This window comes from Globicephala melas, chromosome 11 (assembly GCF_963455315.2).
Source record: "Globicephala melas chromosome 11, mGloMel1.2, whole genome shotgun sequence".
Classification (NCBI taxonomy): Eukaryota; Metazoa; Chordata; class Mammalia; order Artiodactyla; family Delphinidae; genus Globicephala; species Globicephala melas.
Window position 1 is genome coordinate 4,880,601 of NC_083324.2, and position 15,422 is coordinate 4,896,022.

At 40.7% G+C, this 15,422-nt stretch overlaps 1 protein-coding gene across 2 annotated transcripts in view; it reads left to right on the top strand.

Annotated features, from left to right (window-relative positions):
- Nucleotides 1-15,422, top strand: part of RAF1 (Raf-1 proto-oncogene, serine/threonine kinase) — a 79,846-nt gene that overhangs the window by 39,693 nt on the left and 24,731 nt on the right. For both annotated transcript variants that reach the window (XM_060308092.2, XM_030840916.3), the window contains exons 2-5: nt 2,931-3,163; nt 10,598-10,710; nt 13,459-13,561; nt 13,854-14,011. In XM_060308092.2, the coding sequence (XP_060164075.1) occupies nt 2,957-3,163; nt 10,598-10,710; nt 13,459-13,561; nt 13,854-14,011 (581 nt within the window). In that variant the 5' untranslated portion in view covers nt 2,931-2,956. The remainder of the gene's footprint in view (nt 1-2,930; nt 3,164-10,597; nt 10,711-13,458; nt 13,562-13,853; nt 14,012-15,422) is intronic.

Consider the following 15,422-nt stretch of genomic DNA (forward strand, 5'->3'; position numbering starts at 1 on the left):
TTTGGAGTCAGATAGAGCTGCTCAATTCTGAATCCCTCCTCTGCCCGCTAAAGCTCAACTATAAAAATGGGGATGTAATTCCTACCTAGAGTATCCTCTAAGGATCAGGTTGGGTAATATGAGTGGGATGTATGCAGTATATACTGTTTCATAATAGTAGGCACCTAGTAAAAGGTAACTATTGCTAATAATGCTAATAATAAGATAAAACAAGTTTCTGAAGGAATAAGGCTTGAGAAGGATGGGATTCCCTGTCAACCTCACTGTTTTCTACAGGAGGAAATAAATATCTCTCACTTATGCATGGTTGCTGATTCCCAGTCAGCGTCAGGGCATTGCACGTCCTTACTGCAGAGTATCTGACTTATTGTGTGACTGTCTATGGACTTTCATTGCAGTTTTCTTGTTGCCCAATTAAAACATTTGATTATTTTTTGTTAGGTAACTGTCTCTCCTTGCTTCGGTTTATAAGGTTTGTTTCTGCACTAAAACTGAACTCCGAATGTTATGTTGGAAAGTTAGTGTACTTTAAATATAAACAGATACAGAATCTGGTTATTTTACCTATCACCTGGGTGTTCTTGGGCAAGTAGCATCGTTTTTCTGTGCCTTATTTGTTTAAAAAATAAAGGGTGGTTGGAGGAAGGGATTTAAAATCTTTTGGGGTCCTTACACAGATTAAATGAGATTATATATTAAGTGTCTGACACACATCCTAGAATACTAGTTTCTTTTCCTTCTTCAAAGGCAGAAACTTATGGCTTACACTTTTTTTTTTATTTCTCATAGTACTAATTGTTATTCATACTCAAGTATAGTTGCTCATACTTAATATACAGTAACAAAAGGAGAGAAGTGGAATTGAAAAAGTATTGGGTTGACCAAAAAGTGCTTTCAGTTTTTAAGTAAAAGTAAAAGACATTTTTCATTTTCACCAAGAACTTTATTGAACGGCATATTCACCCTTTTGTTCAGCTACCGTCTGCCAATTTTTCAGGCAACTTCATAATTGCATCTTCCCAAAACTCTTTATATTTTTGAGCAAAGAACTGTTCCAGGTGCCTTTTACAGTCTTTCAGGGAATTGAAATTTTTTCCATTAAGAGAATAATAAATAATAAATAAATAAATAAAAATAATAAATGGAAATCTGAAGGTGCAATGTCTGGTGAATACAGCGGATGAATCAGAACTTCCCAGCCAAGATGTAACAGTTTTTGCCTGGTCATCAAAGAAACATGGCAGTCTTGCGTTATCCTGATGGAAGATTATGCATTTTCTGTTGACTAATTCTGGACGCTTTTTGTCGAGTGCTGGTTTCAGTTGGTCTAATTGGGAGCAGTACTTGTTGGAATTAATCGTTTGGTTTTCCAGAAGGAGCTCATAATAGAGAACTCCCTTCCAATCCCGCCATATACACAACATCACCTTCTTTGGATGAAGACCAGCCTTTGGTGTGGTTGGTGGTGGTTCATTTCGCTTGCCCCACAATCTCTTCCATTCTGCGTTATTGTACAGTATCCACTTTTCATTGCCTGTCGCAATTTGTTTTAAAAACGGAACGTTTGGACTTCCCTGGTGGCGCAGTGGTTGGGAGTCCACCTGCTGATGCAGGGGACACGAGTTCGTGCCCCGGTCCGGGAGGATCCCACGTGCCGCGGAGCGGCTGGGACCGTGAGCCATGGCCAATGAGCCTGCGCGTCTGGAGCCTGTGCTCTGCAGTGGGAGAGGCCACGGCGGCCCGTGTACCGCAAAAAACAACAACAACAAAAAAAATGGAACGTTTTCATTACGTTTAAGTAGAGAATTGCATGCGGAAATATGGTCAAGAAGGTTTTGTTCGCTCAACTTGTGTGGAACCCAAACATCAAATCGATGAACATAACCAAGCTGGTGCAAATGATTTTCAGTGCTTGATTTGGATACTTTGAGTATGTCGGCCATTTCCCATGTGGTATAACGTTGATCTCAATTACTGTCTCGATTTGATCACTGTCAACTTCAACTGGTCTGCCCGACTGTGGAGCATCATCCAGTGAGAAATCTCCAGCACGAAACTTCACAAATCGCTTTTGACACGTCTGATCAGTCACAGCACCTTCTCCATATACTGCACAAATCTTTTTTTGGCATTTCAGTTGCATTTTTACCTTTTTTGAAATAATAAAGCATAATATGCCAAAAATGTTGCTCTTTTCCTTCCATCTTCAATATTAAAATGGCTACACAAAAATTCACCAATTTTGATGTCTTGTTTTATTTTTTTATTTTTTTTATTTATTTCTTGCCATACGCGGGCCTCTCACTGTTGTGGCCTCTCCCATTGCTGAGCACAGGCTTCGGATGCGCAGGCTCAGCGGCCATGGCTCACGGGCCCAGCCGCTCCACGGCATGTGGGATCTTCCCGAACCGGGGCACGAACCTGTGTCCCCTGCATCGGCAGGCGGACTCTCAACCACTGCGCCACCAGGGAAGCCCCTGATGTCTTGTTTTAAATGCACGCTGATATGACAGCTGTCACATACAGTCTAACAAAATTGTTTCAAATGAAGTTAAAGACAACTAAGTGCTACTAGAGCCATCTTATGGAAAAAACCGAACGAACCTTTTGGCCCACCCAATATTAGAATAAGAAGTCAAGAGACCTGGGCTTATAGTTCCAGGTTGGCTTTTAACGGGTGGTATAACCCTTGATGAGTCTTTAGATCTGTAATCCCCATTTTGTTAATTTTTGAGTTGTCTATGAAATATTCTATGGAAATATACTAAAATAGAAGTTTTCTGAGTAATTTATTTAAGCAGAAGATGTCACCTACAAGAAAGCCCACATACTACTGTTTTCACAATTACTCTGTATATTGTATTGTTGAGTTAATTACTTTTGTTCAGGAATTCTAATTATTTGTCTATTTATTTATTTATTTTTACCAGGTTTAAGTATTGTGTAAGCTGCATCAATGGAGCACATACAGGGGGCCTGGAAGACGATCAGCAATGGTTTTGGATTCAAAGATGCTGTGTTTGATGGCCCCAGCTGCATCTCCCCTACAATAGTTCAGCAGTTTGGCTATCAGCGTCGGGCATCAGATGATGGCAAACTTATGGACCCTTCTAAGACAAGCAACACTATCCGTGTTTTTTTGCCAAACAAGCAAAGAACAGTGGTACGTGAACATTCCTCTCAGAAAATATAGTTGTCCATCACCCTATAGAAAACGTTATGGATCATGTTGCCCATCTTATAGGCAGGCAAAATCTTCACTGTCACGTTGAGTCTTTATTTTAAAATTTTATTTTAGTGTTTTGTAGTTGTACCTGTTTTTTTGTTTTTAATTGAGGTATAGTTGATTTATGATATTGTGTTTCAGATGTAAAGTGATTCCGATATATGTGTATGTGTATATATATATATATATATATAAAATTTCAGAAATTTTTCCATTATAGGTTATTACAAGATACTGAACAGTTCTTTGTGTTATACAGTAAATCCTTGTTGCTTATCTATTTTATGTATAGTAGTTTGTGTCTTTTAATCCCGTACTCCTAATTTATCCCACCTTTCCCCTTTGGTAACAGTAAGTTTGTTTTCTATATCTGTGAGTCTATTTTGATTTTGTGTATAGATTCATCTGTATTCTAGATTCCACATTTAAGTGATAATCATATAATATTTGTTTTTTTCTGTCTGACTTCACTTGGTATGGTATTCTTTTTTTTTTTTTTTAAGTATTTATTTATTTGGCTGTGCTGGATCTTAGTTGCGGCACACGGGATCTTTAGTCGCGACATGCGGGGTCTAGTTCCCTGACCAGGAATTGAACCCGGGCCCCTTGCATTGGGAGCTCGGTGTCTTAACCACGGGACCACCAGGGAAATCCCAGTATGGTATTCTTCAGTGGCAATATTTCATTTCTTTTTTATGGCTGAGTAATATTCCATTGGTGGGCACTGGGGTTGTTGCCATGTCTTGCCTATTGTAAATAGTGCTGCTGTCAACTGGGGTGCATGTATCTTTTCGAATTAGAGTTTTCATCTTTTCTGGATAGATGCCCAGGAGTGGGATTGCTGGATCATATGGTAACTCTAGTTTTAGTTTTGTTTTTGTTTTTAATAAATTTATTTATTTATTTATTTTTGGCCATGTTGGTTCTTTGTTGCTGCATGCAGGCTTTGTTTTTCTAGTTGTGGTGAGTGAGGGCTACTCTTCATTTGCAGTGTGTGGTCTTGTCATTGCAGTGGCTTCTATTGTTGTGGAGCATGGGCTCTAGGGCACGCGAGCTTCAGTAGTTGTGGCGTGCGGGCTCAGTAGTTCTGGCTCAAGGGCTCTAGAGCTTAGTAGTTGTGGTGTATGGGCTTAGTTGCTCCGCAGCATGTGGGATCTTCCTGGACCAGGGCTCAAACCCATGTACCCTGCATTGGCAGGTGGATTGTTTAACCACTGCACCACCAGGGAAGTCCCTAGTTTTAGTTTTTTAAGGAACCTCCATACTCTTTTCCATAGTGTGTGCACTAATTTACATTCCCACCAGCAGTGTGATAGGATTCCACTTAGGGTCTTTGTTAATTGGCTTTCCAGTCGCAGATTTTATAGCTTTGTGTTCTTTTCACACCCCTTGCTTTATCCCAGCTCTTGGCCTTCATTCTGTCGTTAGTCTTGCCTGAAATGTCTTCTTTACTGACATTTCCTCTAAACAGATAGTACACTCTTATTTATTTATTATTATTATTTTTTTGTGGTACGCAGGCCTCTCACTGTTGTGGCCTCTCCCGTTGCGGAGCACAGGCTCCGGAGGCGCATGCTCAGCGGCCATGGCTCATGGGCCCAGCCGCTCCGCGGCATGTGGGATGTTCCCGGACCGGGGCATGAACCCGTGTCCCCTGCATCAGCAGGTGGACTCTCAACCAGTGCGCCACCAGGGAAGCCCTTTTTATTTTTATTGGAGTACAGTTGATTTACAATGTTATGTTTGTTTCAGGCGTACAGCAAAGTGAATCAGTTGTACGTATACATAGATCCACTCTTTTTTAGATTCTTTTCCCAGGTAGGCCATTACTGAGTATTGAGTAGAGTTCCCTGTGCTATACAGTAGTTCCTTATTAGCTACCAATTTTATATATAGTAGTGTGTATGTTATGTATAGTAGTGTGTATATTTCAATCCCAATCTCCCAATTTATTCCTCCCCACCTTACCCCGGTAACCATAAGTTTGTTTTCTACATCTGTAACTCTATTTCTGGTTTGTAGGTAAGTACATTTGTACCCTTTTTATTTTTTTTTTTTGCGGTATGCGGGCCTCTCACTGTTGTGGCCTCTCCTGTTGTGGAGCACAGGCTCCCAACGTGCAGGCTCAGCGGCCATGGCTTACGGGCCCAGCCGCTCTGCGGCATGTGGGATCTTCCCAGACTGGGGCACAAACCCGTGTCTCCTGCATCAGCAGGTGGACTCTCAACCACTGCGCCACCAGGGAAGCCCTGTACCCTTTTTTTAGATTTCACATATAAGCAATATCGTATGATATTTATCTTTCTCTGAGTTCACTCAGTGTGATAATCTCTAGGTCCATCAATGTTGCGGCAAATGGCATTATTTCGTTCTTTGTTATGGCTGAGTAATATTCCATTGTATATATGTACCACATCTTGTTTATCCATTCCTCTGCTGTTGGACATTTAGGTTGCTTTTATGTCCTGACTATTGTAAGTAGTTCTGCAATGAACATTGGGGTGCATGTATCTTTTTGAATTACGGTTTTCTCCAGATATATGCCCAGGAGTGGGATTGCTGGATCATAGGGTAGCTCTATTTCTAGTTTTTAAAGTAATCTCCATAGTGGCTGTACTAACTTATACTCCCCCTAACAGTGTAGGAGGGTTCCCTTTTCTCTACGCCCTCTCCAGCATTTATTGTTTGTAGATTTTTTGATGATGGCCATTCTCACTAGTGTGAGGTGAAAATAGTACATTCTTATGGGGATGTATTTCAAAGGGTTCTTTGAAAAATTCCCTTAGACATTTCTGGTGATTAAAAAATTGTTTTGTTCTGAATATTAAAGCAAACTGTTCATTTAAAAATTTTTCGGTATTACAGGTATACTGAAGGAAATAAAATTACCTAGAAAAAATTATTTTGGTAAATTTCCTAGGACTTGTGGCAAAGCTGGAGGTAGCTTAAAAATCACAGCTCTTTTCCAAGGGCACTGAACTAGCCAGTTATTCCTGCATAGTTACTGACACAAAATTTCAACTTTTCTAAGAAATTACTGCTCAAAAAATTTCTTACTATCCTGGGAGGGGGAAAAAAAAACACCTGGTTGAAACTGAAAAGTGAAGTTGTGCTGATTTTGCTTGGCCTGGGACATTTGCGAAAACCTTCCTTCAAAACGTCCACACCTCCTCCTTTCCCACCCTCTGTTTTTTGTGTAAAAGCAGTGCATTTTGTTTATTCTGTGTACCTAGGCGAGGCAAGGTTCCAAGGTTGGCAAGTACAGTCCAGAGTTTTCTCAGCTTGTTTCTAACAGTTCAACTCTCTCCACTTTACTAAAACTTCCTTTATACTTTTGTGACCCTAAAGAGCCTTCCAGTTATAGTGTTGTACATTTAGGTACATTTTGAACTGAAGGCAAAGCTAGCTCAAAGGCATTTCAAAGTGTGAGTAAATTTATTTTTGTTCCCTTTCCTACAAATGAAAGTTTAATGGCTGGCAAAATAGTAATAATAATCCCCTAATCTTTCAACAGTAGTCTTTCATTTGCAAAGTGATTTTTACCCATTATTTCTCAATAATTTTCTTTCTTACCTTAAGTGGAGAGCCCAGGTGGGAAGTCTGAATGTGATGGGAAGCTGAAGATCATCTGGTGCTGCTTCTGGGCATTACTGCCACTATCTTCTCCAGCCCCATCTACCAGTTTGCCTGGAAGAGTAGGAAACTTAGTTTGGCGTAATAATTAAGTGTATGGGCCTTTAAGACAACAAGGCCCAAATTTAAATCCCTGTATTGCCTTTTATAAGCTGTATCATCTAAACAAATTACATAGTATTTTTAGCCTCTGTTTCCTGACCTTTATGAAATGAGGCTCATGCTGACTACATGTTCATAAGTAAAATGGCAGTTATGATTATTTGAGTGTTTTCTATATCTGTGTATCTTTTTTTTAATTTTTAAATTTTTATTTTTGACTGTGTTGGTTCTTCGTTGCTGTGCATAGGCTTTCTCTAGTTGTGGCGAGTGGGGGCTTCTCGTTGCACAGCATGGGCTCTAGGCACGTGGGCTTCGGTAGTTGCAGCACACGGGCTCAGTAGTTGCGGCACATGGGTTCTAGAGCATGCGGGCTTCAGTAGTTATGGCGTGTGGGCTCAGTAGTTGTGGCTCGCGGGCTCTAGAGCATAGGCTCAGTAGTTGTGGCACACGGGCTTAGTTGCTCCACGCATGTGGGATCTTCCTGGACCAGGGCTCGAACCCGTGTCCCCTGCATTGGCAGGTGGATTCTTAAACACTGCGTCATCAGGGAAGTCCGGCATTTGTGTGTACTTGACAGCCTTCATTTGAGCACAGTTGGTGGTTGGGGATGACTGATTTGGAAGCTTGACTTCTCTGACAGCTTTTGAGAAGGTTCTGTCAGAGAAAGTTAGTTTCTTCTGTTTCTTTGACCAGAGATGGATTGTGTGTCTCTGGAAGAACCACCTTCTTTCACTAGGCACCCAGCTTTAGGGGAGCATTGAAGGAGGAAGGAGTCATTTGCTGGCCAGCATGGCCAGTCAGCTGTTTCTAATCATCCCCAGGTTGCTTCACTGCTCGAGCCCAGAATGACTATCATAATCACTTAGTGGGCTCCAGAGATTAGTCAGATTTAGCTGATTACAACCTGTGTCCATGGGGAGTTGTAGAGAGAAGAGTGATAGAGAGGATCTACGTCTGATTTAAATAATTTTAGAATAATTAGTAGCTTGTGTTTTGAATTTTTCTTGTCATTTGTTTTGTAAACATGTCTCTTTGACTAACTGCTGCTGTTAATTATTATTGGATGAGTGATTGGATCATAGCTGAGGCCCATTAATTACCACTGGAATCATCCGAGAAGCAGTTTAAAATACAGATTCCTGAGCTTCATTCAAGATGACTGAATCAGATGGATGTGTTAGAGGGGGCAGGCCAGGAAAATATTTTCACAGGCTCCTCAGATGATTGTAATATCAGCCACATTTGGGAACCCCACTGGATTAGAAGATATTTAAAGAACTGTTTAACTCTTGGAGCTGTGACTTTTAATGAAGATTAAATAGCACAGATATCACTTTACGGTTTTCAAAGTACTACTGCACAGTATTTGATACAGGTCATGATTCTATTAATGTGTGTGTTGATTTACTTTTCATTGTCCTTATTTTTGGTGTATTCATAGTTCAGATCATTCTCTCTCCCTTTACTTTGTTGTTTTGTGTCTGGAAGCTGGAAGTTAGTGGGATATTTCTAAGGGTATCACTGCTTCAAGAAACCTTTAAAATAAACTTGTGAAACACTGTAAATGCATATTTAAAAATATTTTAAACCTTTAAAATAAGTACACACATCACTCACCTCCATCTGGGAAGGGGCTGGGTTGGCCACTGTCAGCTGTCACACTTTCACCCAGTGGAAGGACTCTACTTTGGGCAGTTTGCAAGCACTGCTAATCTACATTCTGCTCTCTCTACAGCCCATACTGTCTAGTTGCCTTACTTTTGATTAACTTTATTGGCTTTAAAAACAAAATGTATAGGGCTTTTATTGAAATGCTTAAGAGCTTCGGTGAAATTTTTATATAGTTGCCATTATTAGCACCCTGGCACTCACACTTTATGTTAGGCTTTTTTTTTTTTTAAGATTTTTTTATTTAGTTAGTTTATTTTTCGCTGCATCGGGTCTTAGTTGTGGCATGTGGGATCTTCACTGAGTCATGCAGGATCTTTTTATGTTTTTTATTTTTTAATTAATTATTTGTGGCTGCGTTGGGTCTTTGTTGCCGCATGCGGGGTTTCTCTAGTTGTGGCGAGCGGGGGCTACCCTTCTTCGCAGTGTGTGGACTTCTTGTTACGGTGGCTTCTCTTGTTGTGGAGCACGGGCTCTAGGCACTCCGGCTCAGTAGTTGTGCCTCGTGGGCTTAGTTGCTCTGCGGCATGTGGGATCTTCCTGGACCAGGGATCGATCCTGCGTCCCCTGCATTGGCACGTGGATTCTTAACCACTGCACCACCAGGGAAGTCCTAAGGCATGCAGGATCTTTCGTTGCAGTGTGTGGGCTCTTCGTTGCGGCACACAGGCTTGTCTCTCTAGTTGTGGGGTGCAGTGTTTTCTCTTCTCTAGTTGTGGCGCACAGGCTCCAGGATGTGTGGCTTCCAGAGCCCGTGGGCTCTGTAGTTTGCAGCACGCAGGCTCTCTAGTTGAGGTGCATGAGCTCAGTAGTTGCGGCGCGCGGGCTTAGTTGCCCCGCGGCATGTGGGATCCTAGTTACCTGACCGGGGATCAAACCCGCGTCCCCTGCATTGGAAGGCGGATTCTTTTCCACTGGACCACCAGGGAAGTCCCTCTGTTAGGCTTCTGAGTGCCTGCTGAGTTTTTGAGGATTGGGTACAGGGGGATGTGAAGGGGCGTATACTGCTAAGGCTGTCTGGAATGGGTGTGCAGATTTATTTAAACTAGCAGTGATGTTTGTCCTGACAGCAGGGCAGAGGCTTTATTTCCTCCACTTCCTGCTTGCCCTCCCTAGTGTGAAGTGCATGTGAGATGGAATTTTTGTTAGGAATATCAACCATTTTGTTTAAAATAGGTTGAAATACAAAGTTTTGATCAGAAGAACTCATGTTTGTTTATAGATTGGGTTGGCTTATTTTCCTTTCTGGTGGATATTTATGCTTGCATGAACATTTCATTGAGTCAAACAAATTAGAGATGTAGAAAGGGAAAGTTGATCATTTCTGTCTCCCAACCACTTTCTCTTAGGGGTAACAGCTGAGTATCTTTTCACACTCATATACCATATATAAACATATATAGGTTCCCCACCCTTTAAATAATCTACTCTTTGTATTATTCTGAAAAATATTTTCCCCCGGTTAATATGAACACCCTCTGACGAGTCATTATAAGTAATATATTAGCAGCACCATGTGACACATACAGATGTTCTGTACTTTATTCAAGCACTTACCTATTGCTGGACATTCTGGGTGCTTCCTCTGTGTGTGTGTTTGCCATTATTGTTGACCCTTGAACAACTAAGGGGGTTACGGGTGCCATCCCCGTGTGCACTTGAAAATCCGAGTATAACTTACAGTCATCCCTTGGTATATGTGCTCTGTGTCTGCTGTTCCATATCCTCGGATTCAACAAACCACAAATCATGTAGTACTGTAGTATTTCCTATTGAAAAAAATCCACGTGTAAGTGGACCTGTGCAGTTGAGAGCCATGTTGTTGAAGGATCAACTGTACAAGCAATGCTGTCATAAAATCTTCTACATATACCCTTACAGACTGGTGGATTTATTTCTGTATTCACCTTTCCAAGGGATGTGCTTGTGCAGCCTGTGTTGGTTCTAAAGGTGATCCTTTGTTTGTAGGTCAATGTGCGGAATGGAATGAGCTTGCATGACTGCCTTATGAAAGCTCTCAAGGTGAGGGGCCTGCAACCAGAGTGCTGTGCAGTTTTCAGATTTCTCCACGAACACAAGGGGTAAGAACTCAAAAGTCAGCCAGCTCTTCCTTCATACTAGTAAGGATTTCCTAGCTTCAAATAATAAGTGTTTCCATAAAAAAAAATTGTACTCGCTTCCTATAGAATAGTGAATATTTGAATACCCTTGTTTATAAAGAGATAATTCAGAAAAATAAGATACCAAGAACTTGAAAATTTTGCTTGAACATTGCATTGGAATATAAAATACATGTTAGTTGTTGGGTAGTGTTTCCATAGAAGGAAACAGTAATGTCAGATGGTATGTTTCTCGAGAGCAAGAATTTTGTGTTTGCTATAATGCAGTTAACAGAGTGGGTACTCAGAAAGTGTTTCATTATTATTTATAGTTAAAGAATACTGTCTTTAAGAGATTAACTTTTATAATTCACTCATTTTTATTCAGTTAATATTTACTGAATCCCAGCAGTTTGACAGATACAGGGCTAAAAGATGCAGGGGAATTTCTGCTTCAAGGAGGATCCGTGTAGTTCATCCTATTCCTAATGGTGGGAGCAAGATAGAGGCATCGCCTCAAAGTCTAGGAGTAATACCCCGTAGCATCAGAGCCATCTGTGACTGTTACCTGTTACTGTTTCCCCCCAAATCTGGGATAACAACCTTAATTTTACGTTCTTCTTGCAAAGTGCTAGTTCTGTTATTGATCTTTAGCTTACATCTTTTATATTTCAAGGGGCTCCCTAGTTTGAGAGACTAGCCTAGGTAATGAGTACTCAAAATGTTGCCAGAATTTGGCTCCCTGTTCACCGATGCCGAATAAAAATACGGAGACAGAGATTTGGAAGATAAGAAATAGAGAAGCTTTTTATTTTCTTTGCCAGGCAAAGGGAAGACACAGCAGGCTAGCGCCTCAAGAACTGTGTCCCCCTGTCCTGGGGAATTACAGGGGGTGTTACAGGTGGAACTAGCAGTCCAGGGTAAGTGATAAGGGTGAAAGTGGTGAAGGTCTTGTATTCTTCTTGCAGTATTTTAAAACAGTCACCGTTGGCATCAGGCAGTCTGGTAATTGGGTCCATTTATCTCTGGGTTATCAGCCAGGTGACCTACTTTATGAATGTAAACATCTACAAGGGGTGATTTGCTACAAGAGAATGCAGCCAGAATAAATGCCAGGTGCAGGGAACAATTTATATGGAATCAGAGAGTAATTAGCTTTGTTTAGCTTTGTGAAGGACAAGTCTAGCTACAAGTGTTTGTTAGTAGTAACAGCTAAAGAATAACCAAGATTGCTTAACTCTTTCAGTCCTGTTTATGCTGTTTTCCCAGCCTGTTCATTGTTTATTTTCCTTGTTTATCAGAAAAGTTTCATTTCTATTTTTGCTGCAACAAAAAGGGTGAGCATAAATTCATCTGTTTATGTTATTCCTCTCAGCTTAGGGGCTTTTTGCTGAAGTGCAAAATCTTTGAAGCAGATGCCAGTTTTATGTGGGTACAGTCCCAGGTTGGTCCCCAAGCCAGTGCCTGGCGCTCCCTAAAGACTAGAGAGACTCTGAGACAGTGAGGGGCTTGAGCCACTCTTGTCCACGCTGTATTTGTTTGAAGCTACCCTAGGTTCTCTTTTGGATGGATGGCACCTCAAGACTGATCAGGAAACAGGACTGACCCTCTCCCTCTTCATTAGGGCAAAACAGGACTTTGGAGTAATGTTGTGTTTCCCAGACCTTGTATAGGGAAGTATATTAAGGGATGGATTATTTCCTGCCATATAATGAGAAAGATGGCTCTAATAGGCTTCTCGAAGGTGAAGGGAGAGGTTAGAATGGTGCTGTATATGTGGTGTTCTCTCCCTACCTGAGAATATTCTTCCTTCAGGAAATGGGCCAGATAAACTAGATAAGACATGAGGAAGGAACTGGGAATTAATTTTTACTTAAATGTACCTATTTTTCTGTCTTGTTTAGGCACAGTAAGAGTGGTTTCAGAGTAAATTTTAAGACAGTTGAGTCTTTCATCAATTTATATGTATAGACTCTGCAGACAGTTCTACAGATTTGAGCCCAATCTTCATAGAAAAGTGCATTTTATTTGTGATTCCTTTCTATTTATGTATTTTCTAGATTGAAGTAGGCTAGTGATTAAATTTTGCTACTGTAGCAATATTTGTAACCCATTTTGTAGGATTTTAGGATTTTTATAGGCTTTTAATGTTATAAAGTCCAGTTTATTGCATATTTCCTTTATCATGAGATTGTTTTATTTCATTGTTTAAAAAAAACTTTATTCTAAGAGTACAAGCTTTGGAGTCTGACTGACCTGGATTCCAAATAGGCCCTTACACTCTGTGTGTGGCCTTGAGCAAGTTACCTTCTTAGAGCCCCATTTCTCTCATTCCTAAGATGGGGATAATAATGTCCACTTCATAGGTTTTTTGTTTTTGGTTTTTTCATATTTATTTGGGTGTACTGGGTCTTAGTTGTGGCAGGCGGGCTCCTTAGTTGCGGCATGCGAACTCTTAGTTGCAGCATGCATGTGGGATCTAGTTCCCTGAGCAGGGATCAAACCCAGGCCCCCTGCATTGGGAGCACGGAGTCTTATCCATTGCGCCACCAGGGAAGTCCTTATAGGTTTGTTGTATGAATTAAATGTCAGTGTTGTATGGGATTTAAGTTAAGTTTTATGTTTATGTAGCATGAGCTAAATGGTAGCTGTTGTTATTACTGGTATTCAACTCTTGCACCTAATTTAAGTATTTCCCTTTCATATTATGTTTTTTAAAATCCTCTTTAGTAAAAAAGCACGTTTAGATTGGAATACTGATGCTGCCTCGTTGATTGGAGAGGAACTTCAAGTAGATTTCCTGGATCATGTTCCACTCACAACACACAACTTTGTAAGTTGCAGATCTCTTCTCTCTTTGTGGTATGCTGGGTGCTTTGGCTGGCACAATAGGAATTTCTCAGAGATAATAAGTATATATGTTGTTGGATTGTTTAAAGCTGTGCCATTGTTTACAGTAAAGGAATTTAGGGGTCATTAGATCACAGATGTACTTTAATTTCTGTGTATTAATTTTACAAATGTTGGAAGTGTGATTCTCCATTCTAATAAAACCTCTTGGGGGTCAAGAAGGAAATTATTTTGTTTTTTATTCAGTATAATTTACACCTGTGTTCTTGTTCCAGGCTCGGAAGACCTTCCTGAAACTTGCCTTCTGTGACATCTGTCAGAAGTTCCTGCTAAATGGGTTTAGATGTCAGACTTGTGGCTACAAGTTTCACGAGCATTGTAGCACCAAAGTACCTACTATGTGTGTGGACTGGAGTAATATCAGACAACTCTTGTAAGGCATTGTTCTTTTTTCAAAGAATATAAGGGGGCAGGGAGATATAAACCCCTTTTGAGGATGCATACTGTATATTTGACAAGTCTGGGTTTTAGACTTATTAAATAAATTATCATGATCTGGAAACGATCTACTTTAGAAACATGACAGTTCTGAAACTAGCAAGTTTTTTTTTTTTTTTTAACTAGCAAGTTTTAAGGTGGTATATAACACTCTGAAACGAGCTGGTAGGAGTATTACCTGTCAAACAGAGATTGATATACTGTGCTTCAGTAAGGTAAAGAGCAGAGGGATATGAACTCCCCCCCACCCCCGATTGTTTTTACTAGGTTGCTAGTAGACAGTACTCTGTCTACTCTTAAATAACACTGAACAGACCTCTGACATCGAGAAGGAGCAGAAAGTGTGGTTGGTGCTGTTTTCTTCACCTCAAACTAGGGAAAACATTAGTCTTAAAATGATATTACAGTAAACCTTAAAAAAACACATGTATCCCTCAGGAGACAAACCAGTTACTAGAATATATTCCATATAGACAAACTGGTTTTTTTTTAAAGGTTTAAATTAAAAGTTACATATTCCAAAGAACCTCTTAAAAACTATTAACAGGGATATGAAAAGTCAAAGGTGAACTTTTATCCTATTTTGAAGGTACCAGAAAAACTAAGGGAATGTTATCATTAAACTACCATGGGAACATCTTTTTTGCTTACGTGGTAGTCATGTGTTGCTTTTGCAAAGAGAGCTTGGGTAGCATAAACAGCACAAACTTTGGAGTCCAGCAGACATTGGTCAAAATCTCAATGTTGTCATTAACTATCTGTAATCCCCTCTGAGCCTCAGCTCACTCATCTGAAAAACGGGGGTATTACCATGGTTGCAGTGTTTTTTTTTTTTTTTTTTTTTTTGCGGTACGCGGGCCTCTCACTGTTGTAGACTCCTGTTGCGGAGCACAGGCTCCGGACGCGCAGGCTCAGCGGCCATGGCTCACGGGCCCAGCTGCTCCACGGCATGTGGGATCCTCCCGGACCGGGGCATGAACCCACGTCCCCTGCATCGGCAGGCGGACTCTCAACCACTGCACCACCAGGGAAGCCCTGCAGTGTTCTTTTGAGGCTTAACTGAGATAACATGTGAACTTACCGGGCACCAAGTGCTCATCTCATGGAGGGAAGGTGCCCAGTTAATGTTAATATGACTTTTCCTCTTATTTATGACTTTTGATGCTGAAGGTGATCTATCCTTCATATTTCTGTCTTTTCATTTGTGCGTTTCCAAGACAGAATGTTTCTGAAAAGCTCTACGTGATATAGGTTATGAATTGCCCTACTCTAGCTTAAAAGAACACATTATTTTGATATGGCTGGACATTTGGCCAGTATTCCCTAGAAATGCACACTAGAGACTC